The sequence below is a fragment of the Hypomesus transpacificus genome, chromosome 18 (assembly GCF_021917145.1).
Source record: "Hypomesus transpacificus isolate Combined female chromosome 18, fHypTra1, whole genome shotgun sequence".
Classification (NCBI taxonomy): Eukaryota; Metazoa; Chordata; class Actinopteri; order Osmeriformes; family Osmeridae; genus Hypomesus; species Hypomesus transpacificus.
Genome location: NC_061077.1, coordinates 767,774 through 790,273, shown reverse-complemented (window position 1 = coordinate 790,273; position 22,500 = coordinate 767,774). Strand labels below are relative to the sequence as shown.

At 49.3% G+C, this 22,500-nt stretch overlaps 1 protein-coding gene across 1 annotated transcript in view; it reads right to left on the bottom strand.

Annotated features, from left to right (window-relative positions):
- The window catches only part of cacna2d3a (calcium channel, voltage-dependent, alpha 2/delta subunit 3a), a 54,870-nt gene that overhangs the window by 29,158 nt on the left and 3,212 nt on the right, over positions 1 to 22,500 (bottom strand). Inside the window, exons 4-17 of the mRNA XM_047039280.1 lie at positions 18,712 to 18,790; positions 15,441 to 15,574; positions 8,447 to 8,518; positions 8,238 to 8,318; positions 6,699 to 6,773; positions 5,256 to 5,339; positions 4,958 to 5,029; positions 3,714 to 3,775; positions 3,514 to 3,581; positions 2,791 to 2,836; positions 2,613 to 2,710; positions 1,675 to 1,768; positions 361 to 456; positions 73 to 194 (exon numbers count right to left, since the gene is read on the bottom strand). Of these exons, the coding sequence (XP_046895236.1) occupies positions 73 to 194; positions 361 to 456; positions 1,675 to 1,768; positions 2,613 to 2,710; positions 2,791 to 2,836; positions 3,514 to 3,581; positions 3,714 to 3,775; positions 4,958 to 5,029; positions 5,256 to 5,339; positions 6,699 to 6,773; positions 8,238 to 8,318; positions 8,447 to 8,518; positions 15,441 to 15,574; positions 18,712 to 18,790 (1,183 nt within the window). The remainder of the gene's footprint in view (positions 1 to 72; positions 195 to 360; positions 457 to 1,674; positions 1,769 to 2,612; positions 2,711 to 2,790; positions 2,837 to 3,513; positions 3,582 to 3,713; positions 3,776 to 4,957; positions 5,030 to 5,255; positions 5,340 to 6,698; positions 6,774 to 8,237; positions 8,319 to 8,446; positions 8,519 to 15,440; positions 15,575 to 18,711; positions 18,791 to 22,500) is intronic.

The window sequence follows — 22,500 nt, the reverse complement described above, 5'->3', positions numbered from 1 at the left end:
CATGGGAAGGCTTCAACTAAGCCAAATGGTGTGATGGAAGAGCTGTGTGCTGTGGAACCGAGCGCTGCTGACCTGTGCTGAAGGGCAGGGAGTACACGAAGGTGCCCGGAACCTGTTCAGCCGCTCTCTTGTACCACAGGGGGAAGTGATCGGCGTTGAACACCCCCTCTTTGTCTTCAGCTGTCAGGAAGTCTCTTGAAGCAGACAGGAAACAGAGGTGATGATACGGGAAGCCAACGGGAACACACACACGCCCCCGTGCACACAGATCAAGCAAGAAGAGAGTGAGTAAACACACACGTACGCGCATGTGCGCCCAGACCGTACACACACACACACACACAGGGTCCATGTACTTACTGATTGATGAGCAGGTCTGGGGGGACAAACAGGTTGATCCTGGAGAGACCAGTGCGAGTGCCCAGGTAGGCAATCTCCACCCCTTTATCAGAGTTCCTGCATACACACAGCAGGGGCTTATTAAAGCAGAGGCACTGCATCAGGACAAGCTGGGACTGGCCCAGTGTGAGCACGTGAACATGGGAGACACAGGGAGGGGGGATTGGGGGAGGAGGAGGAGGAGGAGGAAGAGAGAGGGAGGAGGAAGAGGAGAGGAGGATGAGGAGGAAGAGACAGGGAGGAGGAAGAGGAGAGGAGGATGAGGAGGAAGAGAGAGGGAGGAGGAAGAGAGGGGGATAAGGAAGAAGAAGAGAGGATAAGGAAGAAGAGAGATGGAGGAGGAAGAGAGGAGGATAAGAAGGAAGAGAGAGGGAGGAGAAAGAGAGGAGGATAAGGAGGAAGAGAGAGAGAGGAGAAAGAGAGGAGGATAAGGAGGAAGAAGAGAGGAGGATAAGGAGGAAGAGAGAGGGAGGAGGAAGAGAGGAGGATAAGGAGGAAGAGAGGAGGATAAGGAGGAAGAGAGAGGGAGGAGGAAGAGAGGAGGATAAGGAGGAAGAGAGGAGGATAAGGAGGAAGAGAGAGGGAGGAGGAAGAGGAGAGGAGGATGAGGAGGAAGATAGAGGGAGGAGGAAGAGGAGAGGAGGATGAGGAGGAAGAGAGAGGGAGGAGGAAGAGAGGAGGATAAGGAGGAAGAAGAGAGGATAAGGAAGAAGAGAGATGGAGGAGGAAGAGAGGAGGATAAAGAGGAAGAGAGAGGGAGGAGAAAGAGAGGAGGATAAGGAGGAAGAAGAGAGGATAAGGAAGAAGAGAGATGGAGGAGGAAGAGAGGAGGATAAGGAGGAAGAGAGAGGGAGGAGGAAGAGAGGAGGATAAGGAGGAAGAAGAGAGGATAAGGAAGAAGAGAGATGGAGGAGGAAGAGAGGAGGATAAGGAGGAAGAGAGAGGGAGGAGAAAGAGAGGAGGATAAGGAGGAAGAGAGATGGAGGAGGAAGAGAGGAGGATAAGGAGGAAGAAGAGAGGGAGGAGGAAGAGAGGAGGATAAGGAGGAAGAGAGATGGAGGAGAAAGAGAGGAGGATAAGGAGGAAGAAGAGAGGGAGGAGGAAGAGGATGACGGTAAAAGAAGGAGGAGGAAGAAAGGAAAAGGAAGAGAAGGAGAGAGCAGGAGGAAGAAAGGGAGAGGAAGAGAGAAGGTAGAGAGGGGGAGGACGAGGGTAGGAGGAGGAGGAGAGAGGGAGGAGAGAAGGGGAAGGGAGGGGGAGAGAGAGTGGACGTACTCTGACTTGTTGAGCACCAGGCTGGTCCAGTAGGCCTCCAGAGGGGCTGTGACCACAGCGTCAAACAGAACCTCCTCCACCAGCTCTTTATCACCTGGAGAAACACGTACACACACACACACACACACACACACACACACACACACACACACACATGTTGCTCAGACCAACTAATACAGAAGAGCTCCAACAGAACCAGAACTGGACCACATGATCAAAAAGACAGGAGCCGCCAGACAGCTGTGCAGTGTGTGTGCGTGTGTGTGTATCTGTGTGTGTGTGCGTGTGTGTATGTGAGTGTGTGTCAGGGCTCGCAACAAACTTTTTTCCTCACTGTCCCAGGACCGTCCCAAATTGCAAAATGAACCGTCCTAAACTGAATTTGACCTGTCCCAAAATGTAAATCATTGTGTTTTTGCAGTCTGACATGGGTCTAGGTTATTTGAAACACTATTTAAGTAATCCATGCAGTTGTGGGGCTCAAATCAATGTCTGAATTTCAATGTGAATACATATACACAATTGAATACACAATTTTCTTGCTTGTTTCATGGTGGTGCTAACACAATTATTGGTGTGGCTGTAGTAAACAAGTTTCTAAAGGTTTGAAAAATGTTTTGGGAAAAAAGTTTCTAAAGGTTTGAAATATATTTGCGATAATAATAATAATGATTTGCATCATTGATGAGTACTTGATGTGGACTCTACTGTACTCTGCTCTGCTTTACTCTACTCTGTTCAAATATTTTCGATAAAATGTTTTGAAAAGAACCTTTCTAAAGGTTTGAAAAATATTTTCACAAAAGGTTTTAAAAAAGGTTTTGTGGTCTATCGTCCCACAGTCGTCCCAAACTCTGATGCCGTTCATTTCGAGCCCCGGTGAGTGTGTGTGAGTGTGTGTGTGAGTGTGTGTGTGAGTGTGTGTGTGGGGGACTCACAGGACAGGTGTGTCTCTCGTCTGCTGAGGTAGAGTTTGATGGCTTCTATCTGGGACAGGTATCGATGTTCAGGGTGCTCGTCCGTGTCACAGTAGGTCCTGAAACACAGGGACAGGCACCGTAGGTCGTCAGATCACTCACACACACACACTCACACTCACACAATGTGCGCACTCACCACTCGTCTGCTAGGGCCACATCAGGATGTTCCAGGTCGTGCAGACCTACACAAGACACGTTTAGTTTTCATATGAACTAGAAACTGGAACATACACACACATACATCATACAGTACACACACCCGTATACACATACCTATGTAGACAAAACCCCACATGACCACACACACACCCACCCACCCACCCACGCACACACATACTTATTGACAAATGTGTGTTCTGATTGGCTGTGACAGGTCTGATGAGATCAGGAAGAGCCCAAGCATGCTCAGAGAGCTCCACACAGGAGACAAGCTCCTAAACACACACACTCAGACGGCATGAATATTAACATGCATGATCCTGGACACTGGACGCAGAGCCTGCACACACACACACACGCCGCACGTTCACACACACACAAACACACAAGCTAAGACAAGGCATCACCGCCACTGAATCAATATATAGCTTCCTGTGTAATTGTGGCTTCTACCCCCTTCATGGACAACACAACACCAAAGAGAGAGGAGAGAGGAGCGTGAGGGAGAGAGTGGAGGCAGGGAGACACATTGGAACAGACAAAGAGACAGATATGAAGAGAGAGGGAGGAGAGAGACCCCAAAAATATAAATTGAAACATATGTAGACAGACTGAGAGACAGGCAGACATGCACACCAACTAGCGGCAGACAAGTAGACAGAGAGAGACAGACAGACAGGTGACAGAGAGATATTCCTACCTTCCTCCACAGTGACGTTTCCTCTGAAGAAGTACTTGCCGTGGCCTCTGGTGAGCGCCACCCCGAGGCTGGAGGCAGCAGTGACAGAGTTAGAAAAGCAGCTGACGGAACAGAAAGTGTGCCCACCTTCCAGACGCAGGAAGCACAAACACAGCGAGCAGTTCCAGCACAGAGCCTGCATGCGGCAGAGGTCCACGCACCTGAAGGGAGTCCCCTTGATGTCTGTGTAGTAGTAGTCATTATGTAACACCAGCACACGTTTCTGAAACACACACACACACAGTCTTTTATCTTGCCATCCCAGAGTGTGAGGAGGGACAAAAGGCTTTCACTATATAGCTTACTATCTGGCACCATCTAGTGGCGTTGCAATCAATGTGTGTTTATGTGTGTGTGTGTGTGTGCGTAAGTGCGTGTGTGTGTGTGAGTGCATACACACATTGGTGTTTGTGTTTCAGGGCAGAATCAGATAAACGTGGCGTGTAAAACCAGTGTGACATTCGACCAGCTTAACTTCCTCACTATCCACTGACACGTGTAGAGTCGAGTGTCGCTCAAGTTACATGAGATCCGACAGCCGTCAGACACACATAAATACCCCAGAGACAAGACTGTCTGAAGCACGCGCATCGCCACTGGACCTGCCAGCTGGATATCACGCAATACTGACTATACTACATCCTACTACTGAGGACAGGCAGCAGAGCTGGGTGAACGTTTCGAGGCATCTCCTCTCTGAGGGGGGGGGGGGGGGGGGGGGGGGGGGGGGGGGGGGGGGGGACTGTCAGCTGAAGAGTCCCCCGAGTGTGGTTTAGCATAAGTCGGGTTAATACACGCACACAGACACACACGCATGCGCCAACACACACACACTTGTACACACACACACTCACATCCGCAGGAGGCTATACATCCTTTCTCCCGCACACACACACACACACACACACAGACAGACACACACAAAAACACCCTGACAGAGCGGTGGTAAAAGAGAATCAGTGGGCTTCTGTGTCTCCCAGGTTCAGCAGCATATGCTAAGCTGAGATAAGGAGTCTTCCCCCAAAATGCTCACACACACACACACACAACTGTGGCACAAAATCGTGAAGTCAATCCTCCACACCACCACTTCTACTGCAATAGCCCTCTAGAATTCCAGCCCAGCGTGTGTGCATGTGTCTGCGTGTGTGTATGCCTGTGTGTGTGCGTGTGTGTATGCCTGTGTGTGTGTGTGTGTGTGAAGACATAGGGGATGTTCTACAGAGGTAAAGACATCTCCTGGCTCTGTAGAGGCTTCCTGCTGAGTGTTGGAGCTGGCTGCCACCAACCACTCACTATGGCAACTTGATTTGTTTGTGCGTGTGTGTGTTAGTGTGACTGTGTGTGTACGCTGACAGTTTTCACGTTGGTAATCTGGTGATTTAAAGGCTCTGGTTTCTCTTACCCCTTTGTCCACAGTCTTCTTCACCTCCATCGAGAAAGTCCCTGTCTTTCGGTTCACCATGGCGTTACGCAGCTACAGAAACACACACACACACAGACACACACACACACACAGCACAACCCTCAGCTCACTTAATCCAGAACCGCCGCATGTAAAATACCAAGTATTATACATTCAGATTGAAACAAATGTACACTAAATGTACATTCTTACAACAGCATGCAGCAATCAATCATCTGCATTAATTCTAAGTATTTGCAAGTGTCTGTAAGTATTTGCTGAAACCACAAAGTCTCACAATGTCATCCCTGTCCTCCCACTCCACCTCGGACAGATCCACGCTGCTGTAGTTGGGCTTCCTGCGCTTCTTACTCTCCTCGTACTGGACACACACACACATATTTAATTACAGACACAACCCCCAAACCAACAAAAGATTCCTTTGATTCCAAACCATGATTCTTATATCCTTATATCCTACCATTGTGTGAAGCCAAGCAGGTGAGAGATGAGTGTGTGTCTGTGCTTGATCTCAAATTCATCTATCATTCAGCCCATCAGTAGAGGCTGTTCAGCATGCCGGCCTTTGGTATAGCTAGATATTGCTGATCAAATAGACTGGATGTGCTCTCTTCACCTCCCTGAACCAGACATGGGGCTTTGTTTGATACAAGCTGTTAAATATACATGACAGAGAACACACACCCCTCCTCACAGTCAAGGACAAGGTTCTGGATGAATCAGAGGATGTGTGTGTGTGGTGGTGTTGTATGCCTGTTTGAAGTAAAAACATGTGCGTGTGTGTATCTTCGTATGCTCGCCTGTCTCACTGTGGGAGTGTGTGTGCGCGTGTGTGTGTGTGTGTGTGTGTGTGTGTGTGAGTGTGTGTGTGAGTGTGTGTGTGTCATCCCTCCCTCCGTTCATCTGTCACTGAGAGGACAGTCTCCCACCCCTCATTAGAGTTTAAACAGTGTTCATTACTGTGTGTAATTAGACAGCTATTAAACCATCACTCTGTCTGTCTGTCCTCCTCCTCTCATCCCTCGCTCCATCCCTTCTCTTCCATCCCAACTCTCCTTTTCTTCCTCGCCAACACGGCTCTCATTCTGTCTCTCTCCCTCTCTCTCCCTCTCTCTCCCTCTCTCTCACACACACACACACACACGTGTTTCCATCCTCATATGTTATGTCCGTTCTGTTTGTCTCTTCCTCTCCCATCTCATCCCTCAATCCCCGCCCCTCCTTCTCAGAGTGAGTGAGTGAGTGAGTGAGTGAGTGAGTGAGTGAGTGAGCACAATGGGTTTAATCACTGGCATTCAGACGCTGTATCTCTGTCTATTCACAGCTCCACGGAGAACTGGAACCCAGTCCCCTCATCTGCATACCACTGAGCATCTCTCTCTCTCTCTCTCTCTCTCTCTCTCTCTCTCTCTCTCTCTCTCTCTCTCTCTGTCTCTGTCTCTCTCTCTCTCTCTATGTCTCTATGTCTCTCTCTCTCTCTCTCTCACACACACACACACACACCTTAACATAACCAGAACGGCGTATGTCTATTCTAACTCCGATGAATTACAATTTGATTCTAATCCGCTGGATAAAGTTTCTGTCTGGTTCAACAGCTGGAGTCGAGCTGTAGATGCTGATGACAGGGCGAGGGGGCATGGGCAGGGGCAGTCCCCTCTTTCAGAGCAGGGCGGGTTAGCAGGCTGTCTGAGTTCATACTGAGAGAGGCGGTACTCACCAGAGGCCTGAGGTCCGGGTGTGTGAGGATGTAGCCGTTGTTGGTGATAGCGAACGCGTAGCCATGAATGCCCAGCTGCAAGAACACACACACACACAGCCAGAAACACATACACACAAGCATGACAGCATACTCACACACAGACACACACACACATAAAAACACACATACGCACACACCAACCCACCCACACATATTCGCCCACGCACAGACACACGCACAAAAAAAACAAAAAGGCACGTCAGACGAAGATGGATCCAATCAAGCTCTTTGTCACCTGAGCCACCGAGCGACGAGCACGTTTGCGTTTCCACGGCGACTCATTTGAATTTGCACAAAAACAGAGAGGTGAGGTCCTGTCCTCCCCCTGCCAGGGGCCACAGGCACAGCACACACTTCCAAATGTCACACCGTCACGGCAAACCTCACATTTACACGTCACGTCTCCCACCGGAGACCGCCCCGATCGACAGACCAGACCTCCCCAGGAAGTCTCTGGGGTGGAGGCGTGATAGACCAGACCTCCCCAGGAAGTCTCTGGGGTGGAGGCGTGATAGACCAGACCTCCCCTGGAAGTCTCTGGGGAGGAGGCGTGATAGACCAGACCTCCCCAGGAAGTCTCTGGGGTGGAGGCGTGATAGACCAGACCTCCCCTGGAAGTCTCTGGGGAGGAGGCGTGATAGACCAGACCTCCCCTGAAAGTCTCTGGGGTGGAGGCGTGATAGACCAGACCTCCCCTGGAAGTCTCTGGGGTGGAGGCGTGATAGACCAGACCTCCCCTGGAAGTCTCTGGGGTGGAGGCGTGATAGACCAGACCTCCCCTGGAAGTCTCTGGGGTGGAGGCATGATAGACCAGACCTCCCCTGGAAGTCTCTGGGGTGGAGGCGTGATAGACCAGACCTCCCCTGGAAGTCTCTGGGGTGGAGGCGTGATAGACCAAACCTCCCCTGGAAGTCTCTGGGGTGGAGGCATGACCGGGGACTTAGTCACCTCCCTGTTGTGACGAGGACAGGGGGTAGAAGCGTCCAGGGGAGCAGAAGGAGGAGGGGAGAAGGGGGAGGGGGGAGGGGGGAGGAGGAGAGGGGAGGAGGAGGGGAGAGGAGAAGGCGAGAGGAGGAGGGGAGAGGGCTAACAGCCTCTGTGACAGCTGGAGAGGGGCACTTCTACACCTCCGCTGCCATGAAGCCAAGGGACTCGTTCAGTGTTCGTTTTACCGATAACAGATGAGGGCTTCTGATGCGCCTCGGTAGCTTATAGGATAAGTGTGTGCATCATGAAGGCTGAAGTTTCACCAGCCTGGACTGGGCTTGAATCCGGCCTTGGCTCTTTGTCTCCCCCCCCTCTCTCTGCCTCTCCTCACTTAAACTGTCCAAAACGTAAAAATGCCTCAAAATATATCATTCATAAAATCGGGACAACACCTCATTAACATCCATGCTGTGTGGCCATGACTTTCTACAGTTCTTTACATATTCAGAGCTGCTGTTCCCAGACGTAAAGACACAGGGAGTGGAGCAGTGACTACTAGACGTGCGTTACCTTGTACTTGGGGATGGTCTTGAGCAGTTCAGAGACGGGGATGTCTGTTCCTACAACCCCCAGCAGGATCCCTCTGTTCCGCTGGGCACAAAACAAGTTATTAGAGGTTTCCAAAAGAGCAGTGTAAGAAGATAACATTTTATATGATGATGTGTGTGTTTAGTAGCTCATGATGACCCCCCCCTTCGTGTGTGTGTGCATCCCCTCACAGTCTCGTTCTTGGTGCTGAACACAGGCATGGCAACTGTCGTCATCAGGACTGGCCTGTGACCGTCATCCATCTGAGAAAAGAAGAAAGGATGAGAAAGACAGGGAGAGGGGAGAGCAGAAGAGAAGGAAAGAACGAGGGAGAGAGAGACAGAATGAAAAAGAAGGAGGGAGGGCAGAGAGAAATACAGAGAAATATAAATGCAATTGGAGCGTCTCTCTTCCCCAGGTCTGTCGGTGAAAGGGGCAAAGGAACCCTTTCAGAGAGGTTGCTATTACCCAGACACATCAAAGGGATGGAACTGATGACAGAACAATCTAGAACACACAGAACTGAGGCTTGAGGCAGCGCAAGATGATTGTGACGTCATGAGTGCCATGGAGGGCATATCGCTTGAACATGGCAAACTTCTTCACTCTAAACTGGTACACTACGCCCACGTAAACACTACAGCCGAGTCTGGGTTTGTCTCAGAAAACAACCGTCGCCGACCCCAACCCCCCCCACCACTTCACCCCTACCATCAACCATATGTTTTATTCATGTTCATAATCAGCCTTTAAATGTGTTTAATCACGCTAGGCTTTGATCTCTTAGCGGTGTAAGCTCATCCAGAGGCAGTCATTATGTTTGGTGAGGGTTAAGACTGCTGGTGGAATAATTACGATATTTATCTGTTCGGAGAACGTCCTACATTATCTGGAGATGCTATCTCCTTACTGACTGCAACTTGATACTGGTCCAAATAGATCAGCAATTTCCAACCTTTTCCACTTTGCGGCCTACTTGCATAGCAAAAATGAAATTGCGGCCGGCCATCACATCTCTTCACTTAATTCGTGCTTCGGCCAGGTCTAGAACTTCCGGTAAAGTTAGAAACTTGACTTGACCAGAACAGGTTATGTTAACAAATAGTAGCTATTGATCTCTACACCCAGATTGTGCAGCTTCTCACTGAGAGCTCTCCCGTTTCCATATGGCAGATTCAAAGTCAACATATCCAAAACTACCTCCCCCAATAATTTGTGTTCTATTCTTGAACCTGGCTCATACTACTAGCTTTTTCATTGAATACTTGAAACCAATCCGAAACGTAAGTCAGATGTCTCAGGTTATTTTTCTACCTGTCCAATCAGCGAACAGAGGGAGTGGCTGAGAACGATGACGTTGATGCTGTGAGCTAGTTTGTGTTGTAGTTCCGTAATGGTGGCGGAGAAAGATGCGAGCAAAGCCACATTCGGTCCGTTGTGGCAACGCTGCCGAATATCCATAAGCTAAAGCTGGAGCAAGAACAAGTTTTGCTGAGTTTTGTTGGTGGCCATGATGTTGTGGCCCTTCTCCACACGGGGTTCGGGAACAGTTTTATTTTCCAGCTACGGCAGCTAGCTCTGTTACAGTAGTGGTGAAGGAATTGGCGAAGGCTAATGCTAGCAATCCCTCAGCACGATGTGCACGAGCTGAGGGATACAAGCCCGGGTAGTGCTGTGTCCTGCCGTGAGTCATACTCCTGAAGCTACTTTACTTCACTGTAAACTTCATAGCACCACAACGGAGGCTACAATAATAGAATATGTTATACATACATATATAATACATATATATATATGTGTGTAATAAAATCACACATATCGCAAACTGTCTCAGCTCGTTTGGATTCTATGACTCTTGTTTTATGTTTGGAATGGATACGTTATTGCTGGACGTAAAAAAAACGATTTGCCCGCTGTTCCACCTGACCAAACCCAACTCATTCATTCGGAATTTACATGTTTTTCAGGTTTATATTGTATGACAACAGCGCGTCAACTGTTTGGTACAAACAAACTGTGCAAGGTTTCACTTTGAAACAAGTGTAATGTCTAAAGTATGTTTTTGTTGTGTATGTTCACTCTTCACCCTCTAAATGAACCTTGAAACACCAGAGATTGTGTCCCCAATACCCTCCCACAGTAATAATGGATAACGACAAAATGATGACAGCATCCATTTTATTTTCCTTCGGATGGAGGAGGAAAGGGACAGAGGGGGGGGGGGGGGGGGAGGAGGAGAGCGAGTGAGAGAGAAAAAGGAGAGAGGAGAAAGCGCGAGAGAGAGAGAGAGAGAGAGAGAGAGAGAGATGAAAGAGAGATGAGTGACCTGAGCTTACACAGTAACAGCCATACAAGAGCCGGTATTGGACGTCAGAGAGAGAAACGACACATAAATACAGTCCACTGTCTAACAATATACAGCCAGTCTGGAGACTGGATCGATTCGAGGCCAGGACAAAGGAACAGGATCTGGGCTAAAAATAAAGCACCTATTCCTAACATGGACCCAGAGGATCATGTATCACTATGGACAGAGCCTTAGAGAATATTCTGCCTCCTCTCAAGCACACATATGTACGTAGAGGAACAAAGAGGTGAAATGTTCTTTAGTTTTGGAATGCCTGTTTGCTAGCTACTGTACACACCTTCAAATTTCCTGAGGTCGTTAGGTCTAAACCTGACCCAAAAACGACAGGACAGAGTCTAGTCCTGACCTTCTCAAGCACAAATGACAAACACTTCTATACATTTTTCCTCAACAACCAGCCAGCTTAATATCTATTTAGTCTCTCATCTGGCTGGTTGGTGGCTGTAGTCAGTTAAAACGATGTACATCTCTGAATCAAATCAAATTTATTTGTATAGCCCTTTTTACACGCAAGCATGTCACAGAGGGCTTCACATGCGCCCATAGAACTGAACATTTGAATGATCTATCCCACTGTTTCAACAGAGCAGTGTCCCTGCAGGAGACGACCAGGGCTGTTTGACACCCCTGCCATGTGATCTACTGCTGCCAGAGGGAGGAGCCTGGGTGCAGGACAGAGCCTGGGGTCAAAAAGGGACGGGGATTCTTACAATGCTGACACGCACACACACACACATTATCCTCGGACACACCCACTTCTCTTTCAACCCACCTGGGGACAAGAAACCACACACACACACACACGGGTAACCCCAAAAAATCTGGGCTACTGTGAGGAATGGCGTGCGGGTGGCCGTGGTAACCTTTGTTCCCTTGGCGACCAGGCTTAATGATGATTTGGCCGTGAGGGCTGACTGTAAGCTCCGTTGGGAATAACATAAAAACACATAGAAGCCACGTCCTGAAAACTCCACATAAGGAGCAGATAACCTTGACAACAGGCAGGGTTTGAGTTTAGAGGACTAACGTCCTTGACAACAGGCAGGGTTTGAGTTTAGAGGACTAACGTCCTTGACAACAGGCAGGGTTTGAGTTTAGAGGACTAAAGTCTTGGGCTAGAATACACTCAGCTTCACCTGGTTTTACTACCTAGGTCATACCTAGGTCAGCACATCAATTGAATAGATCTACTACGCCTATTTGCTATATTTATGCTCCTTCTTACAGGAATCACAGTTCATATTCATGATCTCCCCTCTCTCTCAACCAGGAACTTCCTTAATCCCTAAACTCACTCTCTCCTTTTTTATACCGCTCATCCTCTCCTTCACCCTTCCTCTCCTTCACCCTCTCCCCTCCCTTCTTCCCCCCCTCTCCTCCCTCCCGCCCACTCCCCTCTTTCCACCACTTCTCACTTCTCCTCCTCTTCATCTCCTCATCACTCATCCTCTCCTTCACACACTCCTCCCTCCACCCCCCCCCCCCCCCCCCCTCCGTCTCTGCGTCCCTGAGCCCTCCTCTCCACTGTCAGTTCATCCGACAGAGTGGGAAACAAAGCCAAATGAGCCGGCGGAAGATGGATGGAGGGAGAGGGCCGGAGGAGAGGAGAGGGGGCGGAGCGCGGCCAGGGAAGGAGGGGACGGAGGGAGCAAACGGAGGAGCGGGAGGAAGCGTGGAGACGAGCGGAGGAGAGGCTGGGGGGGAGTGGGAGAGAGGGAGGGAATGTGGGATGATGGATAGAGCCTGTGGGCAGGGGAAAGGAAGAGAGGAGGAAAACAGGACGAGTGGAAAGGACGCAGGAAACCATGCTGGGGAGGAGAGATTAGATACAGATCAGTCCATAAACAGAATCTGATAGCCATCAGATACCCTCACCAATCACAGCACGGTAAAACAAAGTACAGGCACTAGTGGAGACACACAAACCGCGACACAATTTCACATCCGAAAACCCATGAGTGTGCGCGAGAGCGCGTGTGCGTTGCGTGCATGAGTCCGTTGAGCGCATGAGTGTGTAAGAGAGCGTGTGTGTGTGTTTGTGTGTGTAAGAGTGTGTGTGTGTGAAAGAGAGCGTGTGTGTGTGTTTGTGTTTGTAAGAAAGCGTGTGTGTGTGTGTGTGTGTGTGTGTAAGAGAGCGTGTGTGTGTGTGTGTGTGTGTAAGAGAGCGTGTGTGTGTGTACACTCGCACGCGTCCCCCTCCTAGCCCTCAGGGGCTTTCTTCCATGACGACCAGCTCAGCATCCAGCCGTCTCTGACATCCCACCCCAGCAGGGGACCCTCCAGTGGGCCTCAGCCCCAGCCCCTTCCCCCGCCTCCACCACAGACACAAGCAGCGCCTCACACACGGCTGCCTGCCGTGGTCTTACGGACGGCCTGCTGAGGAGTGTCCTCATAAACGCTGGCCGCCTCTCCATGGTTATTGTTATGATGGTGGAGCTGCTTGGCGGAGGCCCGCGCAGCGTGAGCTGTGAAGCGTGAACTATGAAGATGATGAGGAGAAGACATGAGACAGATCATAAGAAGGACTATTAAAGGCAAATGTATTTTCCTTTTACTGCTGTAAAATACGTGTATAGCAGCAGTTCAGTTTTTTTCTCATTATCCAGACACTTGCAGTAATAAGGCACACACACCACAGAACGTACACCAACACACACACACTCACACACACCACAGAACGTACACCAACACACACACACTCACACACAACACTGCCAGATTTGGAGACATCAGCATAGCAACATAAAACGCAGCATGACCAATGATTGATGAGAAAGTGTGTGTGTGTTTACGTGTGTGTGTGTGTCAGAGAGCAAAACGACATTACAAACACAAACAGGAAGTAAACAATGACACAACACACGTGATACAACCAAAGCTATGAGAAAAGTCGCTTCCTAAACGTGAAGTCGCAGCAGAATATGACTGCAGCCCACATCTAAAAAACAAGCTCCAGCACGCACGCACCCGCGCACACACACACACCAAACCACAGCGCAAACACAGGTGAACACATCACAACAAGGTGGTGGCTTCTCATCAGACTGTTACCTTTTGAGCCTGAGGGAGCTATAGAGGGAGGGGTGGAGGGGGTGGAAGGGAGGGGAGGTTGAGAGGATAAGGGAAGAAGAGAACAGGGGGTCAGTTTGTTGGAGGAGGAGGGTCCGCATGCCTGCTGCTGGGTGTACAAACGAGGGTGTTGGCACGGAGACTGTGACACACTGCCTTGTCTAAGGCTAGTTAGTTCGGCTAGGCTAGCTAGCTCGGCTACGCTAGCTAGCTCGTCTAGGCTAGCTAGCTCGGCTAGCTCGGCTAGGCTAGCTAGCTCGGCTAGCCCGGAGAGTTGGAGAGGACACGGTCTGAGGTGTGAAACCTCAGGTGGTTATATTCTGAATTCTGCTGTGTATACTTTACCTGGTTAGTAGGGGACAGTCCATGGTGTTAAAGGTTAGATGGAGGGAGGGGGGGCTGAGGAGGGGGTTATGGGGGACGGGGACGGGGGGCTTGACTTGGCTAGGGAGAAGCTTAGGGTTCCTATGTCTCTCTTGATAAAGATTTTCAACCAAACATGATTGCTTCAGAGAAAGAGAGGAAGCATTTTGTAGCGTGTTTGTGAGAGAAGCACAAGAAGGAGAGTGAGAGACTTTGTGTGTGCGTGTGTGAGTGCATATTTGTGTGTGTATATCAGGAGGCACAGAGGGAGGTGATTGGTGCCAGGCTGGGTAAGAGCCTGAGGGCTAGCTCACCGATGTGCCACAGTATGTTTCACACCCGGACTACACAGCTCCCAAACACACACACGGGGATCATTCACTTCATGATTCCATCTGGCCGCTCTTTCTCACTAGCGCGCCCAGCGTCTGGAGTGTCACACACACAGCTCCACGCTCACACACACACACACATCCCCAACGACTCACTTGAAAACTAATCTTCCTCTGGCGTGGTAACACATTTGGTCTTTTTGAAATCCTCCATGCATGGACATATTGCTGATGCACATTCAAATCACCAGTTAAGATGGATTTGACACGCAGCTCAAGAAGCTACGCTAAAAATGTTTACCATATTCAAGACCAAATATATCACTGTGAAATATTGCCACAGGCTACCACACCCCCCTCTAGTCCAAGTAGAACCCCCCCAATTCAGCAACCTGGAAGGAGCAGACAGGTGTGAGCAGTATGGTGGATGGACCTTTAGTTCCAGCGTTCAACCAGGTCAAAGACAATATAGGTCTGAGGGTGGGAAGTGGATTTGGAAACCCAAATGTAGTACTTACGGAATAACATTTACCTCAGAAAGTGCAGTACATGATTCTTACAAGGTATTGGGATCCAGTTTATCTCAGGGCCAGGATACGGCTAATCAGCTGCTAGCTAGCTGGCAAGCTAGGAAAATGTTGGTTGCTGCACTACACTGGTACAGAAATGAAGGAACGCGCCCTAAGTTCAACCCAATCTTGTGTTCTTCTGATTTGCCAAATTACAATGACTTCCTCTTGCCCTTCTTCCTAATCATACAGCTGTTGCTTACCCAGAATCCCCTGCAGGAGAGTCTGGGACACCTACCTTTAAAAAAAAAGCACATCACCACCATGTCCATTCACACCTGTCGAATGCTTTCACTGATCTGAGAATTACTGGACAGGTGCCAGCAACGGTCATGGCCGCGTGGCTTACACCTATCGAATACATCAGATCTACACACAGTTAGTATGGCGGCGGCGTCTGAGGTGGCCCGCGTCAGTGGCATGAGGGAGGCGGGCGAGCGGGCTTCAGTACCATGTGGGAGACGGGAGAGCGGTGTCCACTCACGGTGCTGTCGATGTAGGCCTCGGTCCACACCGTGTCGTGCTCCTGGTCGATCACTTTGGGCCTACTGAGCACGTGCAGGTACTCCATCACGTTCTCCTGAACGTCCGCCAGCGTGGAGATCTGGGTGAAGTAGCCTGAGGAGGTAGGGAGGGGGATAGGGAGAGAGAGACAGAGGGAGAGAACGAGGTAGGGAAGGGGGGCAGAGGCAGGTGAGAGAAGGAGATACAGAGAGGAAAGGGTGGGAGGGAGGGGAGAGAGAAATAGCGCGAGAGAAAGATGGAGATTAGGGAGAAAGAGGGGACGGTGGAAAGAGGAAGAGAGAAGACGCAGCACAGACAGACATGGGTATTAGAGGACAGGAGTATAATTCCAACTCTCTATAGAAGTCAGAGAGCGACAAATGGCAGGAACAGGAAGTAAGTAAATGCCCATCAAATCAATCTTTTGTTCACGAGAAGCCTAGTTACACAGCAACCCATCACACTCATGTCTCAGCCATTATCTTGGCAGTCACAGCAGAACTATTACGTCTGCGCCAGACAGTTCAACAGATGTGATTGGAGGAGGCAGTCGGGCAGACCGAGTTGTCGCCGTGTCACAGTGATGTGGTGCGTGTCACATTAGCAGGGCGCGACATCAGTGCGGTACGCAGGAGACAGGAGAACATGGATATGGTACATCTAGCTCTAGAATGACAAACCGATGGGGCCGGTGTTCGTAGGGCACGCTGTCCTAGTTAGCTCTCATGCTCATGTAGACATGGGGGAGATGAGTGGTCTGCTTCAGTCTTCTCAGCAGGGAAGAGGGATTGGGAGAGAGAGATAGTTAGCGATGAAGGAAGAGGAATCGGGAGAAGGAAAGAAAGGAGCGAGAGATAAGAAAGAGAAGAGAGAAAGGGATGGTGAAAAGGGGGGCTGGGTTTCTAGAAAGAGACGGTGAAACAGAGAGACAGACAGAGAGAGACAGACCATTGGGGAAAAAGAGAGAAACCAAAGTTTCCAATGTATCGAGGTTGGTCCTTAGAACAGACAGACAGAGGGAGACAGAGAGAAAGAGAGACAGAGACAGAGAGAGAGATAGAGAGAGAGACAGAGAGAGAGAGAGAGAGAGAGAGAGAGAGAGAGAGAGAGGGAGAGGGAGAGGGAGATGAGCAAAAGAGACGAGGAAGAAGGGAGGAAGAGGAGAGAGAGAGCAGCACCCACGCACCCATCCGTGTAACCAGAAAACTCCCCCCATCCCAGCTGGGTAGTCGAGGGGAAAATCACGCCTCGGGGGGATAGATTTGGGGCGAGCCGTCGTCCCGGCCATGCCTCTGACCTCACAGAGACGGAGAAGCAGCTCTCAGGGAGTCCCAGACACTGATCTGAAACCGGCGCAGCATTTTGACTCCTGAGGATGGAGGTTAGGATTCGCAGTGGCTGAGATGACTCTGGATCAGCTCCGGCCGTGATGTGGTGACCCAGTTGAACGTGGTGTTGGTCAGCACTGGTCTGTTAAGACTGGGATGGAGGTAGCTCTGACCAGTGGCACCCAGGAGGGGGCTGTAGAGGTGAACAACACTTGGAATGATGTCAAGAGGTTGCCCACTTAAGACATGTCAGGAGTCAGATGGCTGAGCGGTTAGGGAATCGGGCTAGTAATCAGAAGGTTGCCCGTTCGATTCCCGGCCGTGCCAAATTATGTTGTGTCCTTGGGCAAGGCACTTCACCCTACTTGCCTTGGGGGGGAATGTCCCTGTATTTACTGTAAGTCTCTCTGGATAAGAGCGTCTGCTAAATGACTACATGTAAATGTCACGAAAGAAGAGAGGGATGGAGAGATGGATCCTACATGGAATTGTACTTTCTGTTGACCAGAATGGATTTGTGAGAAAAACTTAGACCAAGGAATGTGAAAGAGGCCTGTGTCACATGAACAGGAAGTTGTCTGTTAATTTCCTATTACCAGACACCAAGGCTGCTCATAGCTTTCTGGGTCTTTTTCCCACCATCATGTAATAAGGAATCAAAATCCCTCAAATGCTCCAGCCCAGCGGCTGAAACCAAATCAACAGCTGTCAAAAAGATTTGTTCTCCATTTAGTGGTTGTGAGTAGCATCCTAGAGACAGAGAACGAAAAGTGAGACTGAAGATAAAGAGAGACCCAAATCAGAAAGGAGAGAGAGAGAAGGCAAGAAAAAGAGAGAGAGAGAGAGAGAGAAGGAGAGAGAGAGAGAGAGAGGACAGCTTCCAGGTAGAGAGGCACCACAGACATGAATTATCATTCCGTCCGCTCGCTCGTTAGGATTGTTAATCCCCCATCTGCACCCTCGCACCCTCAGCCTGACAGACCGCAGGCCTCCACAACCTGACCTGGGATTCCAGAGGACAAGGTGGCTGGGGGGGGGGGGGGAGTCCTGATCTACGTTTGACTGATCTACAAATCACCGGGCATTGTCAACACCTGTTCCTTATGAGTTGTAGATCTGCAAGGCGCTCCGGGCAAAGGCAAGCTGTCCGCATGTTTGTTCCTGGTGCACAGAAACACACCACCACTTTCACTGCCATGACGCCATTAAAAACACAAGACAACATGATGAATGCTATTAAACTAATGAAGCCTGGCAAGAATATGGAGTTTGAAGCAGATGTTCAGTCTGTCCTGAAAGTCGTCGTTGGATGCATTCACTACATTTTGACAGTCATTTTGCCATACCAGATTTCCCCAGACCTTCCGAGGAGGCTGTTCCAGTAATACTGACAAACACTGACCCTGACCTCCAACTGTAATCAGGCAAGCAAACGATCCAACTAGCATGTTAGCTGAGGAATATTATGATGATATAATAGTGTGATACAGACCAAATCCTGACACACTCATACGCACTCACACACACACACAAAACAGACAGGCGCTAACACACACCCTAGGTGATCCCTGCGCTTGTCTTATGTCAGCCTGTTGGAGGATGTGGAATCAGACCAGAGGGGCCACCAGCCTCTCAGCTAAACATAGAACCAGTCAGAAGAGGACTCTATCTACCGGCTGAAACACACACACACACACACACAAACACTTATGGAAAGTGCTGTATCAACACACAGGCGGTCTCAACTAGCTGTGGATATGATGCAGAGTGACATGTCCCTTCTGTACAGCAGCCAGCTGCACAACATCATACAAACACACACACACACACACAGACTAGCACACAGTATATACACAAATATATGCACCCGCACACACACACATTCAGAATGCATCAAAACTAAACTTGGTTACAGCATCCCACCTTTATTTGCACAAGCCATCCATTTCAGATTCTCAGCGAAGGCTGACTCTCGTCCAATCAGGTAGGGGAATATACGGACCTGCGGAGGGAAGGCAGATAGCTCCCGTCAGTCATTTTAATCTCCTTCCGATAGAGCCCAGCGAGCTATCACAAGAGATAACACAGGCAGACTCTCACAGAGGTTACAGCATGCTATCACAAGAGATAACACAGGCAGACTCTCACAGAGGTTACAGCATGCTATCACAAGAGATAACACAGGCAGACTCTCACAGAGGTTACAGCATGCTATCACAAGAGATAACACAGGCAGACTCTCACAGAGGTTACAGCATGCTATCAGCTAGTGATTAGTTGGGACTTTTTTCCTGCTTAATCGAGTAGATGATGAAAAACTTCTATAATACTGTAATTTAAGGCATTTGAGTTTGTCATTAAGTCACAGGAAAAAAAAAAACGAAATTAGGCAATCCATTCCATTATAATTAACTAACTCACAAACTCAGTTTACCTCCACAAAAAAAACATTATTCAAAATGCATAATTTCACATAATTTCTGTGGTAAAATGTCTGCAGAGTGACGGCCTCGTGTGCACTCGCTTCATCAGTCCCAGCCCTCGACACATCCAGCCCACTGGGCTGGCAGGTGCGCGTGTGTTGGCGAGTAAGATCTGTTTTTGTTGTGTGTGTGTGTATGTGTGTGTGTGTGTGATGATGAGAAGGAGCAGGTAGCCAGATTGGACCAGATGCAGGCCTCAGGGGACATTACTGCCCCCCCCCCCCCCCCACACACACATTCCTCACACACTCCCTCCTTGTGGCGTGACTGTTATGTGAATGTGTGCATGTTTTCGGATACATTTGCGGTTTGCGGTTAGCAGGCGTAGCATTGAAAGGTGTCCGACTTTGTTTACTGTAGAAGTGCACAGTACACATCCTACACACCACCCTGGTTAAAGGATCGTGTCGTAAAGATATCCAGCCTTCCTTTCTCCATTATTCAGTCGTTCCCAATGGGCCGAACCCTGATGCAGTGATAGGCTCTGGTGGTCTCCAAAGGCACATGTCAGTTGTAATGACTACCTCCGAACATAATAACAAGCTCTTTAATGCCAGGTTTGGAGAGCGCCTATCACCAGGATCATTACACGCATTAGAGTCCGTCACAGACGCTGGCTGTTCTATCGTCAGAGGAAATGAAAATCTCGTCCCTTGTTATTTTGGTGAGAACCCCCCCCCCCTCATGTCTGCTCCCTGTAGCCCCCAAGCTGCTGACAGACTGGCATGACTGAAAAACGCTGTGTCACTGATTCTCTCCGCACATCGACACAGGGACGTGGGGCCTAGGGTGTGCAGCAGTGTGTGTGTGTTTGTGTGTGTGTGTGTGTGTGGTCCTGGAGCAGTGACTCTGTGATAGACCTCCACTGAGATGGTTGGACCATAAAATATGAACCAGGTTTACGGTCGACTTCAAACTCTGTTCCTTTAGCAGTGCAGCATGCAGTCACAGAAAGTGCACACAACACTCTCTGTTACGCCAACCAAAACACACGCAATGGCACGCACGCACAACATGTCAAAGGAGAATTATTTATTCGGTGGAGGTTCTCTCTCAGAAGTGCAATCTTGAAGCTCCTTACATGCTATATGCGAGACATGTTAGGTTTTAAATGTCAGCATTTATGATTGACTATTTCCTGAATGTCAACAATAACGAACTCGATTGTGACGTGTACAATATGGAGTCCCTGTGTGAGACTCCATGTGTTTGGGCGCCTGAGGCCAGAGGGACAGGCACTGAGACCTCACCACGAGACGCTCCACACTGTGAGGGGGGAGATTCCCTGCTGGAACTGAAAACTCAAATACTAGTTCAGTGAGTTCTGTCGGGGGGGTGGGGGGGGTGGGGGGGTAAAGAAAGGCAGGTGTGTGAATGTGTGTGTATGTGGGCAGACAGGGTAGAGCCAGCAGTAATAAAGGTGATTACAGAGATGAAATCTCTAAAACGTCAACCTACTACACTGTCGGTCACCCTCCTCAGCGACGTCACTTAGCCAAACCAGCTGCTGCCACCTCTGTCACACCCATCTAAGCACACACACACACGTACACACACACGTACACACACACACGTACACACACACATGTACACACACACACCCATGCATACAGATTTGGAACCAGATGGGTCTTCTCTGCTTCATTATGCTCAGTCTGGAAGGATAGATGTGTGTGTGTGTGTGTGTGTGTGTGCGTGTGAGTGAGCGTGTGTGTTGACTGGTTGGTCCACGTTGCTCAGGTCTGGTGGGCTTCCAGCTGATGGGATGGAGGGCATGGTGTGCATGTGCAGGATGATGCCAGGGGCACACACACACACACACGCCTGACGACACCCATCAATCATCGCCCCTGACCATGAATACACACAGGCCACACAGAGGTGTCTCCACCCACGCTTTAACAAGAAGGTGTGTGTGTGTGTCTGTGTGTGTCTGTGTGTGTCTGTGTGTGTGTGTGTGTCTGTGTGTGTGTCTGTGTGTGTGTGTGTGTCTGTGTGTGTGTCTGTGTGTGTGTGTGTGTCTGTGTGTGTCTGTGTGTGTGTGCGACGCTCCGTTCCTCCGTCTTGTTTGTCAGACACAGGATGCTGGGTCCTCAGGAGCAGCGGGAGAGAATAGAGATGAATTAATTTGGTTCACAAAAGCTCAAATGAGCAGGCCTCCCAGAGGCCCTGTACACTATTAGAGACGAGCTGAATTCAATCTTAAACACTCGTGTCTCGCCTCGCGCTCTGTTGATGGCACACCGTCAGAGAGAAAGCCTTCGTCCTGACAGACTGGAGCCTCTCTCTGTGGCACAATACTAGACCATCTTTCTTTCTTTTTAAAAAAATGTTTAATTCTCTGTTAGAAACTCTTTGCAAAAACTGAAATTAGGAATTCCAGTATTTATCATTGATTTCAAGTATTCCTGAAGAACTTTGTTTTTTAATCATTTATTTCTTCTTTTGTTAAACTCATCCTGGCATCGACATGGGGAAAAGCGCAACGTGAGCAGCTCTGGACCTTCGGATCACCTGGAGCAGACACGCTCAAACAAGTCAATACAGGCTGTTAAAACAGTCACCAAGGAAACTGTTCTTCAGAACAATGGACATTCAATCACTTGATATCCTGTAGAGAATTCTAAATGCTACAAATGAAGGGTTGTGACTGGTCTGCTAATGTGTTTTCCTGCCGCTTAAGCACACTTCAAAAATAATTAGAGAGAGACAACAGACAATGGGAAAACGAAAGAGAGAGCAAAACAGAATGGGAGAATGACAGAGCGAGGGAAAGAGAGAGAGATAAAGAGAGACATGAAGGGGGGGGGGGGGGAGTTAGAATGCTTTGGCAGGGTGACTGCTGTGTGGACCTGCAGAGATGGCATTCATCAACCAGCATTCACACGCATCTCGCAGAGTTAATCGCTCGCAGGTGTGAGAGAGTGTGAGCGTGTGTGTTTCTGAGCTTGCGTGGGTGCGAGTGTGCACGGTTACACGCATGTGTGTGTCAGTGTGTCTGTGTGTGTGTGTCTCACTGCGAGTGAGATTGCAGGGGGCAGACTGTCACTCAAATCTCCTGTTGTCAACATCAAAATGATGCTAGGAAGAAAATGACTTTTACAGAAGTATGTCTTTTGCTACTGTAAAGGAAGGAACTGGCCTTGTGTATTTAAAGTCATTGCTAAAATCTTGATCAAATGGTTTAGGGCAGAATAGAAAAGACCTACAATTTGCTGCTGCAAAAACA